The 27,163-nt window shown below is 40.4% G+C and overlaps 1 protein-coding gene across 7 annotated transcripts in view; it reads right to left on the minus strand.

Moving 5' to 3' along the window:
- The window catches only part of RBMS1 (RNA binding motif single stranded interacting protein 1), a 207,896-nt gene that overhangs the window by 120,792 nt on the left and 59,941 nt on the right, over positions 1 to 27,163 (minus strand). Inside the window, exon 1 of one of the 7 annotated variants that reach the window (XM_036996121.2) lies at positions 2,315 to 2,717. The exons of 5 other annotated variants lie outside the window; for them this stretch is intronic. In XM_036996121.2, coding sequence (XP_036852016.1) covers positions 2,315 to 2,383 — 69 coding nt within the window. In that variant the 5' untranslated portion in view covers positions 2,384 to 2,717. Of the gene's footprint in view, positions 1 to 2,314; positions 2,718 to 27,163 lie in introns of those variants that run through there. One more of the 7 variants, XM_036996119.2, reaches the window with a different exon arrangement.

Raw genomic sequence — 27,163 nt, forward strand, 5'->3', positions numbered from 1 at the left:
AATGAGTTAATCCCTCCAAAGCACTTAGAACAGCAACCAGCAAGCCGTAGGGGGCTCAGTGATGGGTAGGGACTACTAAGACATGCAAGTGTGATTGCATTATTATATACTCCTAATACAAGTGTGACTCTGGCTTATTTTATTTCCAAAGGTGATTTTTAAGTATTTCTCACACTCCGTTTTTAACCTCAGGCAAATTATCTGAAATTAGTTGATTATATATTTCTAGGTTAAAATCAAACTGCATTATACACCCAAAATTCACCTATTATTTCATCAAAACAAATAAACTAATTCAAACTGAAAGGTGCAAGCTTAACATGACCAAATTTTATAACAAGCATTAATTAGACTTCTCATTTAGACTCTCAGCCAGGATGAGATCACAAAGTCACTCGTGGTAACCAGGTCCCCGCGTTGGAAGCGTGCTTTCCCAGTGAATGGCTAAATACTAACAAAAGAAACCTTTGACTCAAATACCACTGGTACCCGGGGTCTTGTGTCTGTATAATGCCTACACATTCATTTCTTTCTTTGCCTATAGAAAAAAGAAAGTCTGTTTGTTTTTCTGATTCAGTCAGCCCTTTTAGTCTCTGGATCTAAGGAGAGCCCAGTGAAAAGAAGAGCATCTTATCAGCGTGCTCCAGACCAGCAGGCTGTCCCCCTCCACACACAAAACCTCCAGCCAGCCCTTCACAGCAAAAGGCCTCGCCCGGAGAGCTTCCCCCCCCACCCCCATCTCAGAGCTAACGCCCCGCCGGGTTTGGACAACAAATAAATGAATACACAAGGCCCTCACATAATTAGCCATCTATTCAGGTAGAGTGAGGTGGGTGGAGGAGGAGGGTTCAGGAGAAGAATATTTATTGTAAATTGGCTTCACTTATGAAGTTGATGTGAGTGTGCTGGATCCAAGGGCATTTATTTTAAACGGGGCCATATGTAGTTTAGAGATGCCTGCTTCTGCTTCCTGCTTCTTGACAATTTTAGCACATACTTCAGCCTTTTTCTTTAACTAAAGGAAGGGGACTTTCTGAAGCCAGATAAAAGTTGACATGGACAGCAAGGACATACAGACTACGGTGTGTTTAATCCCTTTTTAAGGAAAAAGCTAACAAGTAAAGGACCAAAGGCCAGAAAACAATACTTTTCTACACTGTCACTGTTTGACAAAATTAGCCCCACTTTCAGGCGTATTTATGCTAGGGCATACCCCCCAAAATGACTTTGAGAACAAAAAGGACTACGTATAATCAATAATCCTGAGAATGCCATTGGAAAAGCACCAGGCATCACTGTCATCTGTCAGGATCTTAACAGAGCCACCGTCTGCATGGAAGGATACAGTTCGCTTGTATCATTATTGGGATAATAACTTAATTGATTTGTCTCAGTGGCTAAGGACGTAGACAAGAGATTTATTGTGGAAGAAAAATATCTGTAATCGTGTTTTTGTTTTCTCAGCAAGCATCTTGCCACTGACCTCTAAATCAGTTTAACCTTTTCTAAACAGACCTGCACATTTTTTACATAATTTAAAGCTAGGTTTTGTTTTCGCTGCTGCTGAAAGGCTCCGTGAGATTTATCACAACATGGCTTCAGTAACCTTTTAAAAACAAAGATGAAAAACAAAACAAAAGGCCGAAACTATAAGCTCCCAGCTTCGCTCCTCCTCCCGGCAGGGGGTTTTGATCTAACCACTAAAGTGCCTTAGGAGTTCAGTCTGTTAAAAAATGTATGAAACGGTATTAAAATAGGAAAGGGCAGCGTGTATGACTCAGGCTTATCCAGGCGCCTCTGCAACTAGGATGTCACAGGATTTCCCTGTGCTGCTGAAAACTGAAAACCTTGAGAAAGTGACACAAGTTCCTGTTTCTTTTCTTCTTCTGCAGAAATACACGGGGGGGAGAGGGCGGGGGGCCGCACGAGCACACGCCCGGGTCTTCCGGGTTCCCTGCGCATCGGGCTCCCCGGAGGCTCCGGGCGCGGACGGCGGCGAGCCGACTTGACTCCTGGCCGCACTCCCGTGCACACAAAGGTTCCCGGCAGCCCCAAACTTGTTGCGGAGCTGCGCAAAGCCCCCGCCGGCGCGCCTCGGCTCCCGCCGCGCAGCCCCCTCCCCTCCTGCGCGGCCCGCCCGGCCCGGCCGGCGGCGACGCAGCTCCCCCGCTAAGGTCACCGGCCCGAGCCGTCCCCGCGGGCCGCCGCCTCCGGGGCAAGGTCACCGCCCCGCCCGGCGCCGCCGAGGGGACGGCCCGGACCCTGTGCGGAGCGCGGCGCCGGCCTCCGCGCGGCGCCCCGGCCGCAGCCTCACCTGCTTGCGATGGGGCGTCCTGCAGCTGCCGCCGCCCCCGGGGGTGCCGCCGCTGCCGGGGAAGATCATCGCGGCGGGCGCGGGCGGCCAAGCCGCGAGGGGGAGGGCGCGGGCGGGGGGCCGGCGGGGCCGGGGCCGCTCGGGGAACTCGCTCTCGCCGCGAGGCGGCGACCGGCGGGGGCTGCAGCGCGGGGCTCGCTTCCCCGCCTCGACCTCCGGACTCGCCTACAAGTGCGGCGCGGCGGCGGCGGGCGAGGCTCGGGCAGCTCCGGCGGCCGCCGCCCTGCGTGCCATAGACGGGAGTTCGCGCGCGGAGCGGGCGGCGCCGCGGACTCTCCCAGCGGCAGCGGAGGAGCAGCGCCGCCGCGTCCCCACCTCCCGCGGCCTCAACCACCGCCCCGAGAGCGCGCCGGCCGGGGGCGGGGAGGCGGCCGCGCACCGCCTCGCGCCGCGCCCAGGCCCTCCCGCGCCTCCCCGCCCGCCGGCCGGGCGCCGCGCCCGCAGCCCCGCCGGTTGGCCGGCCCCCGCGCGCTCCCTCCCGGGCTCGGGGCCGGGGCCCGGGCCGCGCGGCCCGGGGAGCCCGCGGCGCCCCCGCTCTGGTGCAATGGTTGGGTCTGGCTCCCCGCATGCCGCACATTCCTAGGAGTAGCCACCCCCCTCCTCTTTTCTTTTTTTCCTTTCGGCTCTTTGCCCAAGCACCGGCGGCGGCTTTGCACCCCTGCTCGAAGCCCCTTTTAAGGGCATCTCTTCAGGGATCACTCTGACACCTGGGTAGGAATTGAACGGGTCCCAGGTCTCTCTTTTCTTTCATCCTTCCAAACTATTCCCCCTACCCTCTACTCTCCCAGAAAAGGTGCTGACAATCACTCCTACTTCGACCAACAACTAGCCTCCATCAAACCTCTGCAAATCGTTGTTCCCCCAGTTCACTAGGTCTCCACTCCCCACCCCCTCACAGCAAATGCGCACGGTCAAGTTCCATACTTCATTCCTCTGCCAGAGTTTTCGATACCTATACCTTCAAAATGACAATATCAAATACAAAAATCATTACCGTCAGTTTGGTGAGCGCTCCTGAAACCTGGAATACTGTAACCTTTCTATACGTCACTTATTAGATGTGACACAAATGTGTTCTATGGAAGACACAGAAACTGCAAAAAAGGGACAATGGGTGGTTCCCTTTGTTTTCCTGTTGAAATTACCTAAACTGGCCCAAAGGTGCCCCTTTTCTCTCTCACCTTTGCGTTGGTGCATCAAGCCAAGAACCCAGGCAGTGGAGAAGGACTCTATATCAAGTCCCACAGGCAGAGCTTGTGGGCTCTGGATAGGCCACTGGGACAGGCTTGCCAATCCTCCAAGTTGGCCCATTCAACTGTATTACAGGGTACTGTCACCGTGGTAAATACGAGAAAGTTCTTCCTTGGCCTCTGGCCTCCAGCACCTCCCTGGAAAGGGCCAGATGCCCTGATGAGGAGAATCCTAACTCATCTAAGAAGGGAAGGCATTCAAGTTCCCGCTGCCATAAGGAAAGGGTCCCCAGTGGAAATTGAGTCTTCCAGCAAAAAAACCATAGCATTTCAAGCATTTTTCCAGCAGCAGGGAACTGAAAAATATCCATCCTAGATATCCCGCTGTTGAATTAGTGAGCTGCTTCCATCCTCCAACACGCTTTCAACATTCTTCACCCAAAGTGGTGAGAACTAGAAAATCTCCCCTAGTTGAAAACAACCTTATACACCAAGTTTACATATTCCTAATTCCTTTCATTAAAAATAAATAAATAAAAAGCAATGTTAGCAAAGGAACTTATTCTAAGCCCAGTGCTAAGCACACAATGGGCTAGTAAGAACTTGCTAGATAAAACTGACAGAAACACACCTGCTCTTTAAAGTGATTTAATAAACAGCACAACTAACATTAAATTGCCAGTTAATATATATGCCAGAACTACTTTCTGCTACTCCATGCAATTACAGCCATTTTGGCTGCTCCTCTGCCGTCTTCTCTCACTAGGACCCCTTCACTGCAAGTCATCAACCCCAGGTATAGAAGATAGGGTTCTAGGTAGCACTATTCAAGTCACAGGTGCCTTTTTCTGGGGACTTAATACCCAAGACCCCAGCAGTACAGACCTGTCACGTATGGAAAAAATTCCATGTCCAACCTCAGTTGTCATGACTGGTCTCTTAGGAAACCACAATCTAAACCACAAAAGAACAGCATAGATTAATTTTTCTATGACTTTGCTTTAAGGTCATACTTTTAGATGCTGTTTTATTCTAGAATGCTGAGACTTGATATGATACCCACATCCTGCAATAGTTTTATAGGGATAAGATTTTAAGTGACAAAAAATTTAAAAGACTCTTTTTAAGAATAAAAGATATCTAAATATCAGCAAAATGCAATGTTCTATACTGGCAAATGACATACAAGAAGAGATTACAAGGTGTATGTTTTTTTAAAGAGAAAAACAATGCTTGCCAGGCAGGATTCAAAAGTCCCAGATTTAGATAGGTACTACATTTTAACCAAGTAAAGCATTATAAAGAAAAGAAGAGACAGCTTTTCTACCCTCAAAGACTAGGAAATGTAATCAAGTCCCTAAAGCCCAAATGATTCCAACTTAAGAGAAATAACAAATAGGAAACCATGTGTTTATATAATCAATTACAAATATTCACAAGTGCTTAGCTGTAAGTGATCACAGGGATAGACCCTGATGAGATTCATCTAGGAGAGTTTATTACCTTTGAGACAAGTATGTTTTAAGACAGACAAGGTAAGGAAGCATTCCAGGAAAACTGCAAGTTATCCTGGTAAGAATACGGGCTTTGGAAGCTGTTGTGTGGATGCTCACCCTCCTGAAAGGCAAACTGAGACCCTGCTGCCTGGGCAGCCCTACAGCACCCTCCTCCAGCAGCTTGCTGGTGGGTAAAGTTGTGGGAATCTGACCCAAGGACAGCCAATCTACACAGTCAGGCCAGTGACCTGTGACATGGCTGGGACTGAAACACATGAGCAGAGCCAATCAGATTCTCACCCTTGGGAATTTGATTCAGAAAACTTCAAGAGCTGAACCAGTTAGGAAAGGGGCAGAAACTGTGAGAGTGCCAAGGAGTAGAGTTGAGGCCACAAAAAGCCAAAGCCATATGCAAGCCAAGGTTATGAAGCAGCAGAAACTATGAGTAAACAGGAAGCTGACTGGCAGCAAGCAGAGAGTAAGGCCGATGCCAGGGGCGGGTGAACACTCAGCTGTGAGATGGAGGCAGCTGAGTCCCGAGGGCCGCTCTGGCTTCCGATGCTTACACAGCCCCTCCGTGTGTGTACTGCCCCCTCACCCCATCCTCTTCTGGTAGCTTAAGTGAATCTGGACTTTGCTATCCAAGGAACCAAATCAGAACTGCAAACAGATCTGCCTCCACATTTCAGATTCCCACTTACTAGCCACACGGCTTTGAGCAACACAGTTAACCTCTCTCTGAGTTCCAGACGCCTCACAGATTGTCTTAAGTATATATACCATACACCAAAAAATGTGCCAAACTCAATGAACGGCAGCTGTTATTATTGTGTTTCCAGGTCTTACAGTGGCAGTGTGTAGATTTCAATGGGTGTACTGTGTAAATAAGTGATGCTCAGTAAGTCTGGCTGACCATCAAAGAGCAGGAGCAAGGGTGTACAGTTGGAACAGAGAACAAATAAAAAGAGCAAACTTAGGTAAAGGGGCCACTTTTTGATAACTATTGAATGACTGAGTGAATATGCTTTCTAAAGCTGTGTACAACCTTTAGCGGTTTAAACAAAAAGGCTGGTAAAAGATCCGTTTCAATAGCCATGGAGCACTGAACCTTTCTTTCCACATTTGCTTTATCCCTTTTCCTTTAAAGAAGTGATGTGCTGGACCAGGGTCATTCCTGTATGAATGGGAAGACCGTGAGCATCAGAGATCACACTCTGTAGAGCCATCAGCGCGTGCAGAAGCCTGCACTCCTATAGAAGAGATGAATCTTGCGACTTTCAAGTGTTTGCCTAACTAGAATTTGAGAATCTGAATTTAGAAGACATTTGTCCCATAGAAACAACTTGAAAATGAGGCTTTCATTTATAAATCTTTCACATCTCATTTCACTTTCCCAACAATCCTATGAGGTCCGAAGGGTTACTAGGTTCCTCGTATAGACTAGAGGGAAATAGTTAAGACCGACTGACCTACCAGAACTAATAAACAGAAAACAAGTATTAAAATCTAGACCTCATTAGGATTTAAAGACCCTGTCCTGTGCTCCTTCAACTCTCTAATATTGTGTCTCCAAAGGTCTCATAAGTTATGCTCCAATTCTCACGTGAGTACTTGTAACTCCTCCAGCACACAAGATGCTGTGCACAAATAATGCAGGGCATTAAGTGATAAATGCCAGCTAAGTGGCCTAGACAATCATGTGCTATAGGAGTCCACAGAAAGGAGAGATCAATACAGGATACATAACATGGGTGTGGAAAGCTCTGCTGTATAAGTGTTTTGTTTGAGGGTCATTCAGAAAGAAGGCTTGTACAGATGACCAGAAAAACAGCACTTGAGATAGGGGGCTGGTGAGAAAGGATGTAGATTTGGTGTGATCACTGCTGAAATCATTGCTAACCAATGAACTCCCTAAAGAGAGCAGATGATGGAAAATCAAAAGACAAGAGGACACCCCACCTGCCATTCCAATGCACACTTTAATGATTCCCACAGAAGACAGGAGCCTTTGAATGAAATTACTACAAGGAAAGTATGACAGGGAAGCTAAGATTTGAAAGAAAAAAAAAAAAGAAGAACAGACCTGTTCTACAGCAGGTTCTAGCCCTCTACCACTGACTGCTAAAGAATTTCAAGCACCCTTATTTTCTTTGGGTCACATTACAAACAGAAAAGACTTAAGAGAAAAACTCATCCAACATTATTTCAAATCATCATCCTTAATGAATAAAATAGAACCACATAGTATTGGTTAATGTAAGCAGTTCACACCAAGAAATTATTTACATTTGAGGTCTCTATATTTTAAAAGCTCACAAAGCTTTTGGCTCCTAGCAAAACAGAAGGATAATAAAAGAGAGAGAAAATATGAAGTCAGCAGATTCTTTAAATTTCTGTTCTTTCCTTGTTCAAAATAGACTTGATAAAGTACCCAATCTCTAAAGTAGCAGCAATATTTTCTATTATTTACTATTTTGCTTTTTAAAAAATCTACGGTTCTTATTCTAGACTTAAAGACTCCCTAGACACATATAAAATTGCATGTGTATAAAATGAAGCCACTATAATAAAACAGGACTGTGGTTCTATAGCTATCATCCTAGATGGCATATAAAACAACATAAACATAGCTGTAGTCTAATGAGTCTTACCAGAAGCTATAATCTGATGATTCTTAAATCTATCCTAGTGAACAAAACAGAAGAAACAGGTTTTGCCCTACTACTGTCTCTCCACATGGACTAATAAATAACAGCTGTCATTTACTGAGAAACTACTATATTCCAGACACTTCCTCAGCACAATCCCCCATTTCCTTTCTTTCTCTCTCTCTCTCTCTCTCTCTCTCTCACAAGCACACCATGAAACAAGAATGTTTATCCCATTTTACTGAGGAGAAAACTGAGGCCCAGAGGTTTACATAATTTTCCCAAGGCCATACATAGATCCAATGCATAATGGAGCTGACACCTTAACTCAGGTCTCTATGCCTCCAAAGTCCCCTGCCTCTGATAATAGCGATGATGGCTATGATTACTATTAGCTATGGATGCAGTCAGAATGCCATAGGGTAAATAAACTAAAGGATCCAAGCCTAGATGTGCATCTCGGCTTTCCCAACTGGCATTTTTGTGACCTTGGCAAGTCACTTAAAAAAGGATTTGGAATCACTGAATTTTCATTCCACTGAATATGAATGCCAGCTTTCCAATATTAAGAGTAGTTAACAGTACAGTATGTATACTGGCCTAACCTAGGTGCCCAAATCTTATTTAATTGATGGTGCTAAGATGTAACTCCTCCCTTGCAACCAGCTTTGTTTTCTGGGAGAGCTGGTAAGATGTTGGGAGAGAGGCAGAAAGAACTATCTTCTAGAAGCTGAGATGGTGATTAGGTGAAAGGTATTTCCAGAAACCTGAACTGGAACTCACAACACATTTTCTCTCAAAAAGTATTAGGAGATCTTATTAGGAGTAACTAGCTTCAAGATGGGATTATAGATCAACTAAAATCCTAATTAATTATCATTTAGGACATTTCTCTCTATGGTGAAACATTCTCCACATTTGAAACAAATAATCAACACTTAAATTATTTTTGGATATAATCTGTTCATAAATGATTTATTGCCCTGGTCTTGCAGAACAGTTAATAAAATTCAAAGCTCACTCAAATTTCTGGCATAAGGATTGCTGTAAGCTACATTTCTTTCCCAAAGTTTTTCTATAAAAATAGGTACATACATTCTTACTCTTTTCAAAAAACAAGATCTGGGGCAGGGGAAGGCTATATGGATTAAAAATTCAAGATTTTTTATTTGTTTTGGCTTATCTACATTGAATTTGTATCAAATTCTGTAACAAAATAAAGGAGAGTTCACTACTTGGGGAAACCAGGACAAAAAGAAGCTGGGCTTTTCATGTAGTGTAGATTACCATTTTCCTAAATTACCTGGAGGGATGCCTCAATCCTCTATGTTCTCTGGCTCTGGAAATCTAGTATTGGAGCTGTTATTCTCCATTCCTATAGTAAACATATAAGAAAATAAGAGCTGGTTGTCAGAACACTTTGAAAATTCAAAGAATCTTCCATTAAGTATAGCAAAACTTACAAATTATGAAAGATAGTGTTAGACAATCTTTGAAATCAGAGGTTCCCTAAAGAGATGGAAGTGACCATCTGCTGTATGTAAGCAAATTAAATGGTAAAGGAAGAGAGCAGAGATGAGAAAGGAGGGCTGATGTGTTGAGGAAACAGCAATCATCTCCACCTTTTGCTACATGACCTGGGAAGAGACAGAAAGTACTTAGGAAATCAACAGAATTTGTGGAAAACTAGAGCTCCCACCCTCAATCTCTAAACCATGAAAAACAAAATTCAAACCTGGACCATCTCCTTTCCAGGAGTAAAAACTACCTGTTTGAATGACAACTTTGAGAGTACAGAGTGAACAACTTTCTGGGACAAACAAAACCCTTACATAAGCCAAGACTGACAAAAGGTTATCATAAAACATTCTTAAATATCTGGGGAACAGAACATTTGTCTACCCCGAACCTGGATTTCATAGCACAAGTCAGGTTTCAGTTTTCAAAACACAGAAGAAAAAGAAGGAAAAAAAAAGTCTCCTTTCTCTTCAGTTGCCAAGATTACAATTAAACTATTTCTAGTAACTAGTTCTACTTCACCTGAAGAGAGGATCATAGGATAACGGCATCCTTTCAGTAAATGGGGATGCTGAAAAAATTTTCATTCTCCACTGAATTATAAACATAAAGGCTCAAACAAGGAAATACAGAATTAGAAATGAATCTATATTCAGCTGAGTGTGTATGAGAGCAAACTTCCCAACACTAGACTATTTAATTAAGAGTTCTGGAACTGGCTACATAAAGAGCTTATAAAAATTCTGCACCCTAAGTGTCTTTAAGAATGACTACTTCTGGCTTATCTAGTACACATAGTACACATAACACATGGGGCAAACTGATGACAAACCTGTGGTAAACTGATACTCTCCAAGCGAAGAGAAGGCAGATGAGAAAATTCTGATGTTGTCATGACAATATGACTGATCATGACATCAGCAATTCCTAATTCCAAACTATAAAGAACACTCCCAATCTGCAGACAAATTAAACAGATCCTCCCAGAACCACCCCTCCCTTCACCTCCCACCTCATATTTGATCTGATGACAAATGTGATGATGTTTCAACCAAAGGATTATTGTTAAAATCCTGTTCAATGCTTCTAAGTTTGAGAAAGTGACAGAAGCAAAGACTAGATACGCTCTGAGAACATTTTTCAGACCTATTAATTGTACATACATATATACAATATGTATATTATTTACACATACATATATATTCACATACATAGACTTTGTAAAAATGTTACAATTTATAAAATGCTTTATTATACATCAACTTATTAAAGTTTCAGGAAATGAGGTAGGGTAAGCATTCTCCACTTTTTTTGGACAGGTGAGATAGTCCCATGTAAAAGGTTAAACACTTTGTCCTAGGCCATGAAGTCCGGAAATGCACAGTCTCAAGGTTTGAAAGGCTTGTCCCTGCCTGGCATATAATAATCAGTCAATAAATATTTCAATAATGCAATAAATGGTACTGTCAATAAATGCTACTGTCTCTCAGAGACACCAATGAATATATAAATTCATTCCATCTATCCATACTTAGCCATATCTATTAGAAAGTTCTGTGTTAAATGGCCTCCAATCCGGAACCTATCATAGCTATACCCCAGGACTAGAGTCTTCCACGGATTGTATAGCACTTTTCTCCATATTCCACACTGCCTTACCCGTAGAAGTGAGGGCAGCAGCATCTTGCACTGGACCTTAACAATCTTATAAGTAAATCTCTAATGATTTACTTAACCCACTGTCCTGCACATAGTGGATTTTGTTGGACGCATGAAAGGTTGAGACAAGCTAGCTTTCTCATACACACACACACACACACACACACACACACACACACACACACACACACAGCAGAAATGATGATTTTCACCTGCTTTTCAAACCATGACTATCCTAAGTTAGAGTAGAATGTAAAAAAATGGAATGATCAAATTTAAAGAATACGCCTTACAGGTTATATTAAATATGGTGAATTTGCATCCTAATCATTAGATCACTTGGGATCATAAGAAGGGTTGAAACAAATGATGCATTTTGCATTTGTATATGACTTACTGAGGAAATGGGATGCCATGACCAAACGGTTTCTTCTGACCTCAACTATTACTATCAGAATAAATCTTCTTGCTTTGCTTTGGGGAAAAGAGAAATATCCTACTCATCTCTCTAACGTCAATCTCCTATAAATATTTGGAAATAAACTTGTATGTTATGCAATCTAAGATGCCACTGATTGTAACAGGCTTGACAATTACTGAGATGTTAACATTTGAAAAAAATGGACAACAGTAATTATAAGACATCATGAATTGTAAGATGCATCCTGACTTCATAAATGTTGAAATGTGGAATAGGTGAGTCTTAGAATCTGTGCAGCATGGCACCCAGGTACATGAATACAGTGCATGCAAATGCACATATGTTCTGCTTATTCACGGCCTAGGCTCAAGAAATATATTTTCTCAAACATTAATAACCTTCCTAAGAGCTACTAAGTGGTTACAAGTAAATGACTCACACACTCAGTTTTTCCAAGAAGATCTGACAATGTGTCTTAAAATTAGTGCTCACAGTCTCCACGAGTCAGAATGAGAACTTTACCTCAATCTCACAAAGGCACAAGCTGAACTATATGTTTCCCTCCTCAGCCATCTCCTCAAAATCACATCAAGTTACACCCGTAGTATTTTAGATCTACTGGGCACTTATATAGTAAGAAAAGGTAAAAGATGAACCTCAACCTGTAGATATTTACCAGACTTCTCCACTCCATACCTCTTGCTATTACTGCTTTAAAGTTATCAGTTGCAAATATAACTTGAGAATATCCACCCTGGACTGTTACTTCTTTACCAAGTGTTAGTCACACACATGCATGCATGCACGCAGACACACACACACTCAATTGGTCAGTCATCAATGCTGTTCTGTTGCAAAGCATCAGTTTAAACCTCAGAGTCTTAAAAACAGATATCCACCTTTTTGCAGGACTTGGAGTGCCAGTTCTTGGTCTTCCTAGGGCTTCAGATGGGAAAAGCAATTTTATGGCAATCAGGTAAATCAGATAAAAAGACATACATCTAAAATGGTTATCCCAATGCTTAAAACTGATATGAAATTACAAAGTCAATCAAAAGTGGTAACTTAACAGGTAAGATGACCTAGTTATAGAAAAAGATGTCAATGGTTCACACTTGGAGCAATGACTGTTGGCAGATGTTAGCATCTGATATTTCATATCTGCTCAGAAATTGACTAGCTCTCTTGTACTTCTTCTTCCGTATGAAGGTTTCCGTTAAGTCATTTCACTGTTGGTGCAAAATGAAACCAATATGCAAAAGCGAAACTAACTGCTCAATTTATTAACTGACTTAAATAGGTTGGATAAAACTGAAAATTGTTGATCATCCATGAATTTTATCAATCTGTAATGTTTTACTTGTTATAAAAGAAAATTGTGATTGATTTCACACTGAAAATTATCTTATAGGAATTATCAACACATCAAACCACTAATAAAACCCAAGCTCCTAACTCAAGGCCTTGCACATATTAAGACATTCAAATATTGGTTCAACGAATGTATGAATGAATAAACAAACAATATCTTCAAAATGTATGCAATTCCTATTCAAATAGAGTATTATTCCATAGAAGTAAAACAAGCTGAGGATTTTGAGATATGTCAATTCAATGACAAATTACAATTCCATTTTATTAGCCACACTTCTTCAGTATAAAGAATATTGGTTCTGTGATTCACGATCTCTTGAGTGATTTGAAAATATATTCTATTTTAGGGATGCTTTTAAGAAAACTTGGCATTCACTTAAGCTATTTCCCATAGACATCATTGAGTATATGATGCTAAAAGATATTGTAAATCACTGTAGGAACCATTTTTCCCGTTTCTGTATTTCTCAGCCCCCTTAATTTAAAGAAATTATAACTTAAGTTTTTGATGGTGACCAATTTTTTTAAAGTAGGTATACAAACTCTTGTAATTGAAAATCATGTCACTGTTTCATTCTATCACCCATCATTTTAAAAAATTCTATCAGTAAATAATAAAGGGCAAATTGTTGACACTGCTGAACCTATTCTTTCTACTTTAGTGTATATTTGAAAAACTTCCAGAGTATTTTCATATGATACCAGTTTACTAGAAGCCTTGTGAGGTTGATTTTCCAGAAGATTCTAGAAACCAAGACAAATTGATTCTTGGTGCTCCAGCATCTAGAAAGTGACTACCTCTACCTAGCTTGTTATAAGTTTTATTTTAAATAACTACTTTGCCCATTTCACTCTTTTCTCCATTAAGCTTTCCTGAAAAAGAAAAAAAAACATTTAAAAAGTTGAGGTATGAGTCTACATACAGTCTGGATTGTACAAAGGTAACAGTGCATGTGTTAGAAAATGCTACAAATCCATGTGATTAAACAGATAAAACGCAGCCAATTTCCACACTCGACAGTAAAAGGCACTGTTTCTAAATCTGCAGCATCTCTATGGTTCTTACTCTTTTCTTTTTCCACATCCTTTAGCTACTACTTTCTCAAGCTAGAACTGCTGAAACTTCTTCTGTTTCTCCCTCTGACTGGTCCTTATTTATTCCAAATTGTGGTGTACACTGCTTCCAAAAGAACTTTTTATGACCTCTTTGACCATATCACTCTACTTCCTACAACTCCCACATCAAATGTACATTTCTGAGCATCACTTGTAAAGCACTCTGCTTTCTAACTGTTTCCCCCCTTTACCTCTCTTCCAACTACTATTTGGTTTTGGCTGCCCATGAACTCACTCTTTGCTGGCTCTGAATTTTGCCAGGAAACAGCCTCTGTTTTTCCATCAGCCAAACCACACTCATCCCTCCCTCTGTTTACTCTGCTGAAATCAGCTACGGTCCACCCCCTCTGAGTTTTTCCTACTCGCGTCTGTTTTCCAAGACCTCTCACTATAATTTCTAAGGACGAATTTATGTGTGAATTAGTTCACCTTAGTGCCTTTACATTATAAACTCCTCTACTGATGAAGCCATGGCCAGGACTTTGCATGTACTCTCCACTATTCACTACACCAAAAAGCATCCTGTAAGAGCTCACCAAGTGCCTACTGACCTGGCCTCACCATAAATCAGTTGTTCCCAGTTTCTTTTCTAGTAGAGCACACCTGCAGAATACTAGATACTCCCATGATTCACTGTGTCTTCCTTCTACACAATCCTGAGTCGGAAAAGATGAGGACACACATTTATAAGGACCATCCTTATCTGAAAAGCATTTTTATAAAGAATGAACCAAAGAGTGGTTACAGGAATCCAGAAAGAGAAGCATTTAACTTTAGAACTCATGTACTCACATAAATAAATACATTCTGTCCCTCTCCCTCTCTCTCCACTCTGTCTCCCACACACACACACACACACACAATAGATATATCTATAAAACATACATATTATAGATATATAATGCTTTGCTATTAAAAAATAAAAAAGAAGCCTTGCTATAAGGTACTTGAAAATTACAGCCTCTTGACCTAAGAGGGCTTGGGAATGATTGTTTTCTTGAGTAAGCATATATATATATATATATATATATATATATATATATATATTAAAAGATACCAAAATGTGTTTTAGAATGCTTAAAACAGCCAAGAATGACATTTCCCTGATGACACAATTTCCCTTAAAACTCCAGTGCTTGATTCTTCTGTCTTCCCCACACCGAGCGGCCTCTGCTCTTCCTTGTTCCTCTTCAATGCAAAACAGCACAGCCCTTGACCTGCGCTCCATCGCTCCCCCGCCAGAAGATCTCCACCGCCATTTACAGTCTGGACCAGAGACAGGCATTGGCTTCCCACAAAAACTGCTGAGTTGAAAAGACAATTCTACCACTTGTTCGTTTTCAGCAATCTTTACCTAAATCTGTTTAACTGTAAAAAGGGGAAAATGTAACCACATGTTCCCTATAGAATTTTTGGGAAAAGCAACTAAGACACTTCAGTTTTTGAAATTACAAAGATCAGCTTTCACTTACCTTCAGCACAAATTTACCTACCCTCAGATAATTTAGCACACAGCTAAGAGCTTTTCCTAGGTGATGTCATTTCATCTAAAACCCCAGCCTTACAGGACCCTGAGGTCCACCTCAAGAAAACGTGCATATACAGTTGAAGGTCTAACATCATTGCATGTCATCAGGTTCTGAATTCTTCCATTTATTCTACACTCTTATTAATAAATATAATAGTATTAGATCACACTTTTTGAGGGCATAATGTGTGTTGGAATAGTTTTAAGTATTTCACAAGTGTTATTTCACTCATCTTCATGCCACCATTGTCCTTCCCACGCCAGAAGTGGGAACTTCAGCTTCCTGTTCACTCTCTTTATTCTCCCACCTCTCCTCTGTCAGGTCACATCACCCACGCCACCCCCTCCCCACATTAACTTATTCCAACCAACCCAAATCCCCAGATCAGGTCCCCTAATTTTGCAATTCCTAGTACCCGGTATCTGCAGCCCTCTCATTCTGTCTTCGACCATCAGATTTTCCTGTCCTTCTCCTGGATTGCTGACAACTACAAATCATTGCTATGCTCACTGGCTTCACTAAAACTCTTAAGTTCAGCATTCACTCCATGATTTCCAAGTGGCTCCCTGTCCCATCCCGCAGAGCATGCATTCCAAACCTTTTGTTTTGTTTGTCCTCAAACTCTCAATCTCACTTTTCACTGCCGAATGACAGCGATCATCTGACATTATCTGCATGAATTCCCTCAGTTCTTTCTCAAATATATATATATAAACATATATGTATGTATGTATGTATATATATATATTTTTTCCTTGGTATTCTTCTCTCTCTTGTAGTAAAGGGTTCCCAGTTAATTTTCAAGATGGAGGTTTCCATTTGTCTCTTTGATTTCAAATGAATTTCCCTATTACCTCCTTCCCTCACCCTCACTGTTCTTCCCAACCCAGTTTCCTCCCTCCTCCCTCCCTCCCTCCTTCCCTTCCTTCCTGTATTCTTGGCTACTTTTTTTTAACTATAAAAATAATACATTTAATGTATCTTCCTTTTAGACAGAAGAACAATGGCTTTTTTCCCCCGCTGTAAACTAACTTGCCCAAGTCTTCTTTATCCCACAAAAGGGGATTCTTTCTTTGCTTAAGCTTTCTTATTCCCTCTCTCCTTCCCTGCTAGAGGCCTTGGAAGACCATTCCCCAAGGGGGTTTGTTCTGGGTGTCCTCACTTCCCATTCTGGTTACAGTGCCGTGCTCTGATCTGGCCTCTGCCCTCCCACTACCCACAATACGATTTAGTTCTGTTACTCACCTTCGTGGAATTTCAAGATGTGTTTGGACTGTCCTTCTTTCCCCTCACCCCAATTTTTTTTTACCCTCTCTGGATTCTTTTCCGTACATTAGTTTGTTCACCCACAATTAGCGCTTCAGCCTGAACAAAGGACTCCACATCTAGAGATCCGATCTCAGCTTTTCTCCAGGGGTCTGGACCTACGGTACAAACTTCCCTGAGCCTCTAATTCTCCTGGTCACTATTTGCTGCTGTCTTTTTCTGATGTTACCTCTGAAATTGATATGCTCCCTATCATGGCCACTTGTACTTTGGTTGTATCTAAGCATTTCACTGGGATTAAGTTTGTCAAGAGCTAGGGATTTAGTTCAACACCTAGTCAATAGCTGCAACTCTATAAACAAAAGTCATTTTAAATTTACTGATTCATGAATCCAATTAAAGTACTGTTTTCATAAAATTAAGAAGAAAATTTTCCTTGGACTCATGTAGCACTTATGTTACTATTTTGTTATCACACAGAAAGTCTTCAGAATCTGAGAAGCACTCTGCTCTAATGAGAGGAGATACTCTCAAATGCATTTGAGGAGGCTCAGCATTTCCGAGGGGCAGGACAAAGGAGAGCCCAGTGAGCCAGGAACTATGGATATTCTGTTCTAAGAAAGGAAGCTAAGAAACAAAGTTTTAAACTCTCTGGCCCAATATTTATTTGAAAAATTTTAAGTGAGAAGAAAAATTACACATTTGGGTTTAATTACATCCACTCATAAACTATTACACAAATGGCAAAAACTAGCAAAGATTTTACTTTGCAGAATGAACTTCAGAACCTCTCTTTCATTAAAAAAAAAAAAAAAAAAAAAAGGGCAGGGGAAGCAAAGAAATGAAGAATTGAGAACTCTTTCCTGGGGCTTATTTTTGTGCCCTGAGCAACCAAAAGCTAAAAGATAAGCAGCTATAGGAAGATAGGAGATTTTTAAATAAATATATAAAAGGAATGGTTGCCTTGAGGTAATCAAGAATTGATAAACTATTCACAAATAATTAAGGTTAAGAGCTAAAGGCCAAAAAAGAAAGAAAAAGAAAAAGAAAAGTCTTCAGTCCCCTATTAGACCTTAATTTGGTTCCTGAGTAGAATATGGTCAACAAAAGGGCTGCTTCACTTCTTAGCATCTGGAATTAAATTATTTTCATTCCCGATAGTATGTGAAGCTGCTGAAATGGGGACGCATGACGTGGGAGAATTTAAAGGTGCTATCTTTTAATGGGATAGTCTACCCTCTAAGTTTTAAGTATATACACTTCTTCAGTGCCTCTGTAAACAAATTATTTCTTACTACTATTACAGTGAATTCTTTTCAACCTGAAGAGAAATGATCTAGTCCCTTAAAGTTTTTATAATATCCTTTCTATTCCAGCTGCCTTTTAGTTATTTTGCATCTTATTAGCTCCTCTAAAGTTGAATAAAAGAGAAGGTAACTTACTTTTTAAATTCCCTAACAATGTGCTTCACCTATTCAATCAACCAGTATTTACAGGGATAAACCAGTCGCCCCACTGGGTCCTGTGCATATAGAGAGAGGAGGCCAAGAGCTGGCCGAGGGGCCATGACTAAGCTGAAGTTGGGAGGAAGCAGAAATGATGAGACAGAGGAATCATCGTCACTTGGAATAGTGACTCACAGGGCAGGGACTTTCGACACCGTTGAGACTCAAATGTGTGGAGGACTGAGATGCCAGTAGATGGCAAGAGGCCAAGCAGCAGGACTCAAAAACCAGCTAAACAGAGCAATTAGGTGACGGAAATGGTGGAAGTTCAAAAGGAAAATTCAGAACTCCTGCCCTTGAATTTGTGCCTTGAACTGAGCACGATCATGAAGTGGGTCTCCATGATGCTCACGGCCACTCTACGTCCTGCCAATCCTGAGGCCTGAAAGTGCAGCTTTCCTGGGTTCCCTTCAGGCCTGGGCTCGTTGCCTGAGATTCTGACACCCCTGTACAGTCTGAGAACAACCCCACCCCCAATATTTAACATGAAAAGTAGTGGGACTCTACTATTGCATCCAAAAGCCTCTTACTAAACAAGTGTTAACACAGTTGTAGAAGAAACTGCTTCTTGGAAGTTAACACTTAGAACAGAAGTCATTTCAAGAGGGAAGTAACCTGATGTCAGGCAGCACCACCTGCTTATTCAGGAAAAGTTACTAAACTATTTCCATTTCTTTCAAATCATTTGTGAACAAAACTGCCCTAATTGTACCTCCATGATCTGCAGGTACTACAGTCTTCTTTCTTACCATTCCGATTAAAGCATTGGCTGATGTCCAAACAAATCCAAGTGTCCCATATACAATCTGAACTGTCTCAAGTTCTTTACAAGGAAGGAGAAGACACAGGCTCCCCACACCACCCCCCTCAACAAATTAGACTATCCTTCATCAATCTTAAGATACGTCTGTAATGTTTATATATTTTAATGTCTCTAAAATAAATGATTATTTGATATTTAAGAGAAATTATTTGTTGCAAATTCTTCTAAAAAGGGTACACATGATGTACTGTTTAAATAAGTCTTAGGAATTCTATTTCGGTTTTAAGTGTGTAAGTTTTAAATCCAAGGAGGCACATTTTTGTTACTAGAAGTCAACAGATTTTTGATAAGATGGTCTTACAGTCTGTAATATATTTTAGGAAAAACAGGCATGGGCACTTCCTGTCCAGATTTTGTGTCGCCGCCTCATTCCTGGTGACTTCTAAACAACCTAGGGTCACAGTGGCCTCCCTTTAATTAGTATCTCACTGGAGGGAGGGGAGCATGTCAAGAGGAGAAGAATGTAGAAGACATAAACAAAAGTCTTCAAGACAACTTAGTGATTTGGTCAAGGAATGAAAAGAGCTCAGCTCCTTGTTTGTTACCAAAGTAAAGCCGGAAATGGTTGTGATTCCTACAAATTGAGAAGGCTGAAATTTTTACGTATGTTTGTCTGTTAATTCTGGCTTAACATGTTAAACTTTATCTCTAAATTTGAGAGCTTTGACTGAAAACCATGCCTTCATTGTTTAGACAGCAAGAGTGATCCATAAAGTAAACAACTTATTCAGTAAAACTTGTCCATCTAAGGGCATGATTCCATTAAGGTTTAGCAATATCCAAATCATATTTACACAATATTTTCTTTCTTTAAAATAAAAAAGTACAATATTTAAGAGAGTAAAAGTCAGTGAAACCTAACTAGAAGATATTTTAAAAATGAATATTAAATAGCTAAAATGTACCTCTCATTCATGTATGTATGTGTGTGTGTGTGTGTGTGTGTGTGTAATCAGCTAATCTTATAAGGCCAGGAAAAAAAATTCTATTTAATTAGGCTCACTAGAATGAATGAATGAATAAATGAATGTATGAATAAAATTGAATCAATAATAAATTTTGCCTGAAACTCAAGAGAACACAATTCAAAACTTCTGAAGAGCCTGAAATACATATGAGCTTATGTACATATATCTCTATCTCCTCCTGTCTATCCATATATGAGTACGTGTAGAAAGATACAGATTCTATATAAATATAATTCCACAAAGAAATTATCCAAAATACCAAAGAGAAAAATTCTTGAAAATTAAGATGGCTTTGTGTATGACTAAGCAATGCTTTTAGATTATTAAATCTTCAGTTAAAAACACTGACACTGATGAAAGGTTTCTATTGGGTACCATCCACAAGAAATTACCTCAGCAGGATGCATGTGTCTAGTTTCATAATCACATAGTACACTCACTCGCCCTATAAGATTACGTTCCAGGCAAGTTTGCATGTTGAGTTGAATTTCATTCTCTTCAGGAAGTGACTTTTACTCAAGATTGAATACAGCTGTTAGCACAGACCACTGTTCCAAAAACATTTCTATGAGAACTGGAAGAAAACACCATTTTAAGAATTGCAAATTCACTTTCATTATTCCAAATCTGCGCAACTAATGAGGAGGGGAATCTTGGTCTCTGTTAAATTCGGTATTCAAAAATATTCAAAAGAAAACTCTTGGCTGTAAGACTTTCCATGTACTTTTGCAGCCCATATATTTTAATAACCAGGTCACCAGTTTGTTTATAACAATGCAGTACCTCATTTTTTGTTTCAAAAATCAGTGTTATACTAACACTTAATATTTTCTTAAATTTCACTCTCTAATACAACTCGGTTTTCTCTCTTTGGAGTCACAGAAATGAAGACTGGCAAATAAAGTGGGGCCTCAACAGAGGAAACGCTGCCAGCTAAAGACACCGGATGTAATCGAGACCACAAGAGACACATACTCGGTTATAAATGTCGAACTAAAAAGAGGTATTGGAAGGAAAAAAAAAACAAAGTCTAACTTTTCATTGGATAGTTTAACTATTTTTGTGAAACTTTACTAGTTCATAGTTTGCTCGCAAACAAAACAAAATCTCTGGGGATAATTTTGATAATCCAGGGTTCCACTTTCTGGAGTTTCAAAAGGAAAAAACATCTATGGATTCCTACCTACCGTCCCTGGCTATTCTCCTATCTTTGTGGGAAGAAAAGAGGGATGAGGGCCTCAGCCTGCCAGATAAGACAAGGCCGTATAAGCAGCTTGGATCAGCTTCAGCAAATAGTTAGGAAAACAGCACTTTGTAAGAATGTCTTCTTTGATAGCATTACAGAAAATGTCCTTTTTAAAGACTGGGAATAAATCTGCCTGTAAATGGACAGATAACAGAGTGAGTTAATGAGCATTATTAACTCTCTGTGTGGTAGGGTGGGGATAGGAAAACTTCACTAAGTCATAGTAGCTGTTTTTCTATTCCCACCCTTTGACGTTTTTGCTTCCTTGTGTACAAAGTAACGGTGATAGCTGTGATGAATATTGTTTCCCCGCTGGCTCTGAAAAGCCAAATGTAAACTTTCCTTCGAGAGGAAAATATAAGACTTTGACTCCTCTATTTTTTATTTTTACTTTGGCTATCAGTACTTTCCAAATTTCACATTTCCATAGCTATCACATTTCACATAGTTATCTCTGTCTAAAGATTTAGCTTTCTAAAAACTTTTACAATCAAATACATCTGTTCAACATTAATTCTTCAGACAAAAATTAAAAGTTCAATTTACTTTCTAATCAGGGATCAGGATAATTTAGTTGTTAATATATAATAATTTTTACTTCAGACCTTGACTGATAGGAGCAGCTCACAGTTTTTATACTTTAAACATTAACAGGAAGTCTCCTTTCATTCTTTTTTCATATATGATCAATGTTTCTTAGGGAGGTGAACATTTCTCATAAGAGATGAAAGAATCCTACCATAATTCACACAGAAAGAAAGCATACATCTCGGTAAGAACCAGTCACGCTTGAAACTGTGTTGTTATATGTCAGCCATCTTACTATTTCAAGCAAACTCTTTGAAAAATAAAATAAAACCTTTGCCACTAGAGGGAGTTCAAAATTCCCTTTGTATCAATAAACATGTAGCATGAATTTAACTTCTGAAACAATAAAAAGTATGATTGTAGCACATTTCTTTTTTACTAAACAGTAAGACTAGGTCAGGAATTAGACTTTTAAGGGGAAATATTTCCCCCTTCAACTAGAATAACTACTGTGAAAATATATGATGGTTATTAGGAACAGCACATTTACATTAAAAAAACAAAATCTTTAATCTTTGGAAGTAATATAGGTCGAGAGCTTGGTTCTAATTGCTTATTCGTCAAGAATTGGATCTTTTAATCTGTCAAGCTTTAGTTATTAGCAATTGTGGTAGAATATTCCAAAGATGGCTGTCACAATCCCTCCCATTCTGCATATTCTTTCCCAGTGTTATTTTGCCCCCCTCGGTCAAGAGCTGGAGCCTACTCTCCCTCCCCCGACCCCGCTCCCCCAATGTAGGGTTGCCCTGTGACTGCGCCAGAAGAATATTAAAGTAGTACTGAGTGACTTACAGGTCTAGGCCCTTAGAGACCTTAAAAGAACTGGCATGTAAAGAAACCTGGACTGGTGTGCCATCCACGGGGAGAACCCACATGCACAGGGAGGTCTGGCCGAATGAGAAGCCGGGTAGAGGGAAACAGAGGCACACTCCAGCTGAAAGCCAGGAAACCGCAAGGCATGTGGGCACGGCCGCCCTGGACATTCCACCCGCAGCAAAATCCCAAGTGCACGCGGCTGCATGAGTGACCCAAATTCTTATGCAGCAGCAGGCCACCCAGCTGATCCCAGCTAACCCAGGGAATTCTGCAAAGTAGTAATACATCATTGTTCTAAATCTGAGGTGGCTTGTTTCTTAGTAATATATAACTGAAACAGTAGTGCCAGTAATACATTTGTATGGTGTCCTATAGGTTTTAAAAGCCCTTTCCCATCCACAATCTCCTACTGCTTTACCACGCAGTAAGAAACTGTACAAAATTTACATTTAAAGCAGTGAAGTGTCTCGTAAGAAAATATCATATAGGTCTATTTTTCTATTCTGTATCTAGTACAGTACTAATTATCAAGTAATTGAGCATTGATTAAAAACTATTTCTGGTGTTTCTTTCTAGTAAGAACTGATTTAACCATTCATTCACTTCTACTAGTCTTAAGGATTCAAAAAAGCAAAAACAACCTTTCTGGACTTGTGCCTCTTTATTTATGTGCACCTTTGGCTTTGTTTTGATATTTATGAAATGTTCATCAATTAAAAGTTCCATGCAAAGAACTGGCATCTTCTAGCAACATTATCAACTGTACTTTAAAATTTGAAAAAACCCTTAAAAGGGTTCCTTGTTCTTTCTGCATTCACAAATTTTACAGCTCTTCTATCTGCTTGAGTTCCAGTTCAACAAAATAATGACTGGTCCCCTCACACATTCTTCTCCTTTCCCCTCATCCAGGCTTACTGACCAATGAAACTGCTTATGATTGATATGGACACACAGTTCCAGCAAGAAAAATGTTGGGATTTTCCCTTTGACAGCTAAGTGTTCTGTTGGGGGTTGGGAGCCTGCAGGTCATGTGTGACAGGGAGAATGGTTTCAGAATTCAAGCATGGCCCAGGTCATCCAGGCAACAGTCCAGGACAGTTTCTTTTCTTAGGAGGCATGTCATTATCTTTTGGTAGAAAGGCTCCAATCACCTGTACAAGTCATGCCACATCCTCTTTTGCCCCAAAGGTCACAGTGCAAATGAGAAAGATGAATACAAATGTAAGTTACAGAAGCTGGAAGCTGGAGGTTGTTTGGATTTAATTGAATAAATGTAGATCAAGCATCTTCTACTGTATACCTTTCTTGATCTTAGGCTCAAAGACCATCCTTCACATGGCCCACAAATCTCTGCAAGATCGGACACCTTTCTCCTCCTCTATCTTGCACCACTCGCTTCCTCACCCACTAAGTTTCAGGTTTTCTGGCTTTTCAGCTCTTCCAGTCTGCAAGGCAACTTGACCCAGCAACACGATTCACACATGCTTTTCCCTCTGCAGGCAATCTTCTTCCTCTGCCTGATTAACTCTTACTTACCCCTCAAGTCTCAGCCGACACCACATCTACCAGAAAATATTCCCTCTTATCCCTCGGAAGAGCCTAGGCTCTCCTGCTGTCTCCTCTTACACTGAGCACACGGGACATCTCCTTTCCTGGACTCATCAAGTTAAGTTATTATTGAATATCCACCCTCTGATGAAAGCTCCTTGAGAGGAGGGGTCATATATGTTTTATTCTTTGTTTTTTTCACCAGCGTCTTGTACAATACAGAGGAGGTACTCAACACTATTTATTGAATATGTATCTATTATAGTTAAGGAACTTATAAATATGTATGTATAAATGTATATACTGTGTTATATTACAGGTACTTCTGAAGGTACAACGAAGAATCTGACAATTCAACAAGAAAGAGACATGTTTCAAATGACCAAATGGCAAAGCAGCATCTGATCAGTGATATGGTAAGAGGTCCAAACACCATACACTGGGAGAACAGGTAAAAGGAGACTGACTCCAGATGGTGCCTATACGGAGCTTTGTACGGAAGGTTCTGAAGGGGCCTGTAAGAATGGGCAAGATTTACACTATAAAGAGTCAAGTTCACAAACATCTGCCATCCCCACAGAAACTTTTCTATACTGTATTCTTCCGTTCCACCTGGGTGTCTCAAATGTCTTCCCAACTCTAGGAAATAAATGGTGGCTTTGTAGGGCACTGGCAATGATTAACTCAAAGAAATGTCATTTTAGTGATTACACTGCTTGACCTATGTGTAAAGACTGGCTTAACCCCTCACAAAAGTGTGGCATCTGTGGAGGAATTCAGATTAGGAAATGCAAATGAATCCTGCCAAGGAAAGTCCTTTGCTAAATCCAGATAGAAGAAATGTGAAATGCTCGGGAGTGGGAGAGAGCACGCGGGCCAAGCAGGCTGCCTGATGGCGACGGGTCCACACAGGCAGAGCTCTGGGTAAAGCGGGGTTCCTCCACCACTGCAGGGAAATCTTTGTGACACACTGATGTGTCATGATAGTGATTGGGAAACAGTGACGACAAGCACTTCATTAAATGGTTTGGAATTCCACATAGATATGCTAAGCAGCCTGCCCAACTATCTAGAACAAAGTCGATTAAGACCTGGGACATGACCCTCATTGCTCAAACCTCAAGCAATTCACGTGATACACGCAGTCCAATGAGATGAGCTATAAGCTGCTCTTCCCTTTTGAGGTTTGGGGCTCCTGGATAACTTGCTGGATTCCACAGGTGAGTACCTATTCTCACCAGTTTTGATTTGAAGTCAGGAAAATGTATTTAAAACAAGTCCATTCACAGAATTCACATTTTCAGCCACAAAACTCCATTTTCTGTTTCACAGTTAAAATTACTGAAATTTGGTCCACACAGCAATCACTGACATTAGGTATAATTTTGTTGCCTGCCTTTGCATAAATTACACAAGTATTAAGGTGAAAAACAGGCTTCCTCTTTTACAAAAGACCCATTTGGTAAACTTATACCACTTAACACAAATTTTTCTGGTTCTGATGCAAAGAAATGTGCTTTGGCTTCGAACACTGTTCTTTGTTATCACATGTCTCCATACTGCTATCTTAAAGCCTTTTTAGCAACTATTTGTTGTAACTGAATTTTACATCCTAGTATGAATCTTTCAACATGAAGCACCATAATTTAAAAGCAGTTTAAATAGCCAAGAGCACACCTATGCATCATCTGAACTGCGCTTCATAAGTACAGAATTGTGTAATCCTTGTTTACTTTGGGTTATGTGATAAAGACTCTGGCTCCTAATCATTTTAATCTCACCTTTTTTATTACCCTTTTGTTGAAAGTCAATATTTTAATTGGTATATATCAAGATCCACACCTATCTTGGATCAGAAATGTTGTTTAAACTGAGAAAAGGACACATGTTACTTCAAATGACTGAAGATATGAGGGTAGTGGCCTAATTGTCATTTAGTAAAGGAGTGTGTAATAAAATGACATTCTAAGAAGTCATGAAACAACATGCTATAAGAAAAGTGGAGTCCCTAATGAGCTCCTAAGAAATGTTTAGCTAACACATGATTGTAGTCCACATACAAACCAAATATAGCCCACCTCTGCAACAACTGCTTTGGGCAACAGATACAAATTAAATTCAAAGGTATTCTAAAAATCTTACTCTAGTCAGTAGTTTCATTTTATCCAGTTATCAACTATTTTGTCTACACTACTAAAAGTCAGACACATTGGACACAGGTTTGATCTCTTTTTTTCCTACTGTTCACTCCAAACAAACAAGGCTTTTGAAATAAAGAGCCTTTGAAGGAGATAGCAGGAGAAAAATTAGCAACATGAGTTAGAAAATAGTCTAGACAGAGCTATACAGTAAAGTTTTCTGTAATGAAGAAAATGTTCTACCTAGGCACTGCCCAACACGGTGGTCACTAGCCAGCACTTGAAATATGGCTAGTGTTGACTGAGGAATTTTTTATTTTAATTAATTTAAATTTAAATAGTCACACATTAGCTAAGTGCTACCATACTGGACAGCACAGGCCTATAATTTACTGAATCTCTGAAGACTGAAGAAGCAAATTATTGCATACCATCAGTTAAATGTGGCTGTTATTTGATGGCTAGAAAGAGTCTTAAATTATTTTCACTGAATTATCATCTGATAATCTCTTAAAATCCTTATTAAATCACTCATGAAGAGGATCTCTGGACCACAAATAAGTAAAAGTACTATCAAGGGATGCCAGAAATGATAGAATCAGGGCAGAATGGGGAAGCCCAATCCTGAGTCCTGGGGTAGTTACTGCTCAGCCACGTTACCTGGCTTTCCCAGAGAAATGAACATTTAAAAGGGACTGGTATTTTGACCAGGGCAGTTCAGTCTGACCCAAACTTTCTATGTAAAGACATTTAGGTCTTTAATCCAGGCAGAACTGAAAAGAAAAGTTACTGCCAACATTCTCTGGAAACAATTGGGATTGTTTTAAACTACCTCTATGCCTTAACTAGATATGCTACTAGCAATATTCTCTAATGAGAATATTCCCCCCAAGGGACTCAAGTCTCATTAGAGAATATTGCTAGTAGCATATCTAGTTTA

The sequence above is a fragment of the Manis javanica genome, chromosome 7 (assembly GCF_040802235.1).
Source record: "Manis javanica isolate MJ-LG chromosome 7, MJ_LKY, whole genome shotgun sequence".
NCBI classification, from domain to species: Eukaryota; Metazoa; Chordata; class Mammalia; order Pholidota; family Manidae; genus Manis; species Manis javanica.